At 48.3% G+C, this 6,112-nt stretch overlaps 1 protein-coding gene across 3 annotated transcripts in view; it reads left to right on the forward strand.

Annotated features, from left to right (window-relative positions):
* The window catches only part of ELMOD3 (ELMO domain containing 3), a 30,734-nt gene that overhangs the window by 9,338 nt on the left and 15,284 nt on the right, over positions 1 to 6,112 (forward strand). For 2 of the 3 annotated variants that reach the window (XM_019623759.1, XM_019623758.1), the window contains exons 6-7: positions 510 to 578; positions 2,198 to 2,289. In XM_019623759.1, the coding sequence (XP_019479304.1) occupies positions 510 to 578; positions 2,198 to 2,289 (161 nt within the window). Of the gene's footprint in view, positions 1 to 12; positions 209 to 509; positions 579 to 2,197; positions 2,290 to 6,112 lie in introns of those variants that run through there. The other variant, XM_019623760.1, reaches the window with a different exon arrangement.

The following is a 6,112-nucleotide window of genomic DNA, read 5'->3' on the forward strand; positions in this document are numbered from 1 at the left end:
CTAGGTCTGGAGAGCCCTGCCCTCATGTAGCTCCCAATACAGTGGGAAAGACAGGCACAACACTGTGATAAGACATCCAGGTGAGGGGGAGATCAGAGTTAACTAAAGGATGAGAAGGCGCTGCACCAGAATGGGATGGAACTGAAGACAAGAGTACCTGGGGTGCTGACCATCAGCAGAGGGAGAGCTGTCTGCCAAGGCGCTGAAGGTGGGACGTGTAGAGAAACTTCAGGTAGCGCTCTATGCCCCAGGGCAGAGCTAGAGAGATAAGAAGAGTCCAGATTGTGAAGGTAGTTAGACACTGCTGAACAGTTGGGCTTTATTTTGAGAGTTATGGCGAATCCCTGGAGGGCTTTGAGCAGGACGGGTAACATCAGATCTGCCTTTTTGAAAGCTCCCTCTGACAACCACGTGAAGAGGGTATCTGAGGGCAGTAAGACCCAAGGCAGGTAGAAAAGTGACCCAGACATACCTAGATCTCAGAGGGTCTCCTTTTCTCACTGTTGCAGTTGTGAGCACAGAGGTGCTCAGAACCCAAGAAGAATGGGAAGCCGTGGACAACATCCAGCCAGAGACAGGTAACTGCAAACGTGGCGCGATCTCCATACGACCAGCTGTTAGTAAAGGCACCATCCACTTGGGCGGCTACAGTGTCTGTGACTGGGATTAGGAGGCAAAATTCCTGAGTGGTCATATTTTAGCTGTGTGACATAGAATAAAATCTCTTTTCAAGATCCAAAGAGATGACATTGTGGAGGAAATGGGAATGAATGCCCTGAGTAAAGGGCTGCCTCTCCCCAGCCCTGAGAGAAGACAGGGAGGGCGTTGGTCAGGGTCAGCTTCTATAGGGCGATGAGGTCAGGCAAAAGGATGGAGGCAGGCAGCCAAGGCCCCTACCTAAGGTTATTCACTATGCAAGGCAGTCCCTGGAGATGGGCGCTGAAGCCATCTGCTGGAAGGCTCTGAGGGCTTGGTAAAAACGTCTCACACCCCTTGCTGAGAGCTGCAGGAAAACAGAAGCAGGACCCGTTTCTTGCCTGAGCCCCACTAGAGCTCCTGGAAAGATGTTAGAGTAAATTCTACCAGCCATCACCTCTACTGCTAACTAATAAGTTAATTCCCTGTGGACTAGAACAAAGGATGGAGAGGGGGGTCATTCATATACAGGGTGTGAGAAGAGGCAAAGTAGAATTAAGAAAGGTCCCTAAGCAAACCTGTGGCACGCTCTTACATGGGTACCTACTCAGAGCAGTGACTTGGCCTCTCACAGATGAGAGGAGTTTGGGGAGCTCCCAGGGGGCAGATCTGTCCCCTGCTCACTGCAGAGGTCAGCCTAGCAAGCTTCTGAACAGCTGGGTCTGAAAAGGGACTTGGCCCAGCAGGGGATGCCAGCCCCTTGAAAGAGGATTGGTTGTAGCTTTGGGTGTCTGATATTTACAGCTAGAGGCCAGTTCTGGGCTTGGAGGTGACAACTGGACAGCCCTCAGTAAATGTTTGCTCACACAGTGAGTACTATTATAAATCCTGGGGTGTCTTCTGTCTTGGTGTAGAATTAACCTCTGGTCATTCGCAGAATGTAAAAGCATTTACGAGACTCTACAAGAGTATCCAGAGAAAAGATTTATTGCAAGTTAAAAAGGGAGAGAGAGTTCTGTTTGGAACTGGCAGAAGTTTTGCCAGGACAGTCTGAGAGGGAGAGCTGCAGAAACAGAGGAATAAGAGAGTTGTCCCAGGACAGAGTTCAATGGGAGACAACTGCACCAATGAGGAGTGCTGGGGTTTTATATTTTTCTAAGCAGGATGTAGGGTGCTTGTCAGTTTGCAGGGGGGCTGCTGTTACAATTATATTCTCCTGGGAACTGTCCTGTTCCTATCTATGATGGATGTCAGCTTGCTGGAGGTTGCTGTTGTGATTGGGAACTGTTCTGTTCCCACCTATGATGGGTGATTGTTAGTGTGCAGGGAGTTGCCATTGTGATTGGGAACTGTTCTGTTCTCACCTATGATGGATGTAAGGTGCTTGTCAGCCTGCATGTGCAGTGCTAGCCAGGGAAGTCAGAGCCAAGCAGTTAATGTTTAAACTCGTTCCTGTTAGCCCACAAGCTCGTGCCTGTTAACTCTTTGCCCGTCCCATCCTCCCAGCTCACAAGCTCCCGTTAACTCTTTATTTGTCTCATCATCTTCCCTTTTACCACAGGGAGCCAGGCCAGCTCAGACCAGCCTGGGCAGCTAATCTCCTTCAGCGAGGCCCTGCAGCATTTCCAGACTGTGGACCTCTCTTCCTTCAAGGTATGACAGTAGGGACGTTTGAGATCTCAAGCAAAGCACCCTCTTCCCAGGAACCAGGTTTCTGTCCCACCAGGGCACAGCACTGGGCAAGCAAGATGGAAGCTTCCAGCTGAGGGCCCGGTCTCACCTAAAAATCTTGGGGCACAGGGTCATGGGTAGCCAAAGACCCATGTTTCCTGCAGGACACTGGTGGCATTTCTGGGACTGTATCCTAGAGCTCTGTGGCCCTGTCATGTAGAGCTCCATGTAGCTGCTCCCCACTCTTTCCTCTTAGGGACGGGGAGGTCTGGAGTCAAATGCTAGGGAGTTCCTTGGGGAAGCAAGGCAGCCTGTCCAGAGAACAAAGTAACTCATGGTAACCTAGGAAAAACTTCCATTCCCTTCTGGGAATTTAAAAAATGTGTGGGATTGGAAAAAGAATATTGAGGGCCAGCCGAGTGGNCTGGTTCCTTGTTCTCAAGAACTTGCTGTTCTTACCAGACTATCAGGATCTGCACAGGCATTTGCTTAGGCTGCAGAAAGTATCTAGTAGCAAGCAGCTCTCAAGGCTGCAGCAAGTGGCAGGCAGCTCTCAGCAGCTCTCATGGCTCCCAACACCGGCCCAAGTGCCAGATAGTTTTAATTGTACTAAACAATTACAATTTATTTCAGATTGCTCTCAGCTACTTTAAATTAGTAGGCTGATTAAGTCAGGAATGCTGTTTACTATATGAATAAGTGGAAGAGAGCCTAAATAAAGGAGGCAGTCAAACAAAGGAAAAAAAGATAAGGAACCATACCAATATGAGCTGCGTTTATTATCCTAAAGATTTCTGTTTTGCCTCCATTTTCTTTTGTTAGAGGGAAATTAGTATTTATATCAATATTATCTTCCGATGGAAGAGTCTACCTTGTTCCATAAAGGAAGGAAAGAGACACTCTTACATGGTTTGGTTATTTGTCACCAGTTTATTAGGCACCAGATTTCAATTTCTAATTGAGACCTGTGGTTTCTGTTGACTCATCTGGTGTCACAGCAAATTCCCACACCCTTACTGGTGAGGTTTCTGCTCCTTCATCACAGTCTTTGATCAAGTTGTTTGTTGGTGAGGGTGTATCCTGGGGTGAAATATTGACTGAGTTGCTTGTAATGAGGACCAGAAGGGTGAAGAGTCAACAGGCCTGGGTGTAGGTGAGAGGTGAAGGGTCAGAGCTCCGCTTCAGTGTCGTAATGAGCATTCATTGCTGCTATTCCACTCTGCTCTTTTTGTTCAGCCACTTTGTCCCTCCTTTTCTCCCAAGGGCCCAGCATGCTGGAATGAAGTTGTTGTTGGTTTTTCTCCACCATCCAAGGACAAGTATTATGTATTCTGTTGAAATTATCCAGCTTGGAAGCCCTGAGGCTCAATGTCTGCTGTCCCAGTCAGAGTTTGGGGCTGGCAAGATTGAATTTCCCAGAGGTCCAAGCATTGAGGACCCTGGACCCATCTCATCTGCTACCGCTATTCCCCGCCCTGCTAGACCCAAGTCCACAACTGTCCATATTAGCTAGCATGTACTGGGCACTTACCTTTGAGCCGCATACACTCCTAAGAAGTCAAAGAGTTACATCATCCTCACAGTAGTCCCATAAGTGACTACAGATGGTTAAGTAACTTGCCCAAGAAAAAACAGCTAGTGAGAGTGGTGGACATGGAACGTTCACAAGCAATTTGTCTCTAGAGTATGTTTCAGCAACCATCCTCTACTGCTTGCTAGCAGATTTCACTTCCTAATTATCCACTACTGTTTTCAGTTTGGGGTAGAATGTATTTAATTTTCAAGTGTACTTTCAAAACAGTTTATTGTCCTGTGGCGTCCTTAACCAAGAGTGTGAGGCAGAGAGGAACTGTCTTAAACTACTTTTACTACTGAGGCTGGAGAAATCATGATTTTTGATATTTAACTGAAGTTCCTCCATCCTGCCCTCTTATTTGTTGATGTCCTCCATAGCAAATGTGAAAAGCCAGTGACAGGACACACCACTAGCAATTTGGGCTACAGTGTTTCATTGTGCTTTCATTCATTCATCGAGCATTTGTTGCACTCCTATCATGTGTCCGGCACTGTGCTAGGTCTGGAGAGCCCTGCCCTCATGTAGCTCCCAATACAGTGGGAAAGACAGGCACAACACTGTGATAAGACATCCAGGTGAGGGGGAGATCAGAGTTAACTAAAGGATGAGAAGGCGCTGCACCAGAATGGGATGGAACTGAAGACAAGAGTACCTGGGGTGCTGACCATCAGCAGAGGGAGAGCTGTCTGCCAAGGCGCTGAAGGTGGGACGTGTAGAGAAACTTCAGGTAGCGCTCTATGCCCCAGGGCAGAGCTAGAGAGATAAGAAGAGTCCAGATTGTGAAGGTAGTTAGACACTGCTGAACAGTTGGGCTTTATTTTGAGAGTTATGGCGAATCCCTGGAGGGCTTTGAGCAGGACGGGTAACATCAGATCTGCCTTTTTGAAAGCTCCCTCTGACAACCACGTGAAGAGGGTATCTGAGGGCAGTAAGACCCAAGGCAGGTAGAAAAGTGACCCAGACATACCTAGATCTCAGAGGGTCTCCTTTTCTCACTGTTGCAGTTGTGAGCACAGAGGTGCTCAGAACCCAAGAAGAATGGGAAGCCGTGGACAACATCCAGCCAGAGACAGGTAACTGCAAACGTGGCGCGATCTCCATACGACCAGCTGTTAGTAAAGGCACCGTCCACTTGGGCGGCTACAGTGTCTGTGACTGGGATTAGGAGGCAAAATTCCTGAGTGGTCATATTTTAGCTGTGTGACATAGAATAAAATCTCTTTTCAAGATCCAAAGAGATGACATTGTGGAGGAAATGGGAATGAATGCCCTGAGTAAAGGGCTGCCTCTCCCCAGCCCTGAGAGAAGACAGGGAGGGCGTTGGTCAGGGTCAGCTTCTATAGGGCGATGAGGTCAGGCAAAAGGATGGAGGCAGGCAGCCAAGGCCCCTACCTAAGGTTATTCACTATGCAAGGCAGTCCCTGGAGATGGGCGCTGAAGCCATCTGCTGGAAGGCTCTGAGGGCTTGGTAAAAACGTCTCACACCCCTTGCTGAGAGCTGCAGGAAAACAGAAGCAGGACCCGTTTCTCGCCTGAGCCCCACTAGAGCTCCTGGAAAGATGTTAGAGTAAATTCTACCAGCCATCACCTCTACTACTAACTAATAAGTTAATTCCCTGTGGACTAGAACAAAGGATGGAGAAGGGGGTCATTCATATACAGGGTGTGAGAAGAGGCAAAGTAGAATTAAGAAAGGTCCCTAAGCAAACCTGTGGCACGCTCTTACATGGGTACCTACTCAGAGCAGTGACTTCGCCTCTCACAGATGAGAGGAGTTTGGGGAGCTCCCAGGGGGCAGATCTGTCCCCTGCTCACTGCAGAGGTCAGCCTAGCAAGCTTCTGAACAGCTGGGTCTGAAAAGGGACTTGGCCCAGCAGGGGATGCCAGCCCCTTGAAAGAGGATTGGTTGTAGCTTTGGGTGTCTGATATTTACAGCTAGAGGCCAGTTCTGGGCTTGGAGGTGACAACTGGACAGCCCTCAGTAAATGTTTGCTCACACAGTGAGTACTATTATAAATCCTGGGGTGTCTTCTGTCTTGGTGTAGAATTAACCTCTGGTCATTTGCAGAATGTAAAAGCATTTACGAGACTCTACAAGAGTATCCAGAGAAAAGATTTATTGCAAGTTAAAAAGGGAGAGAGAGTTCTGTTTGGAACTGGCAGAAGTTTTGCCAGGACAGTCTGAGAGGGAGAGCTGCAGAAACAGAGGAATAAGAGAGTTGTCCCAGG

Source organism: Hipposideros armiger, unplaced genomic scaffold (genome assembly GCF_001890085.2).
Source record: "Hipposideros armiger isolate ML-2016 unplaced genomic scaffold, ASM189008v1 scaffold_561, whole genome shotgun sequence".
Taxonomy (NCBI): Eukaryota; Metazoa; Chordata; class Mammalia; order Chiroptera; family Hipposideridae; genus Hipposideros; species Hipposideros armiger.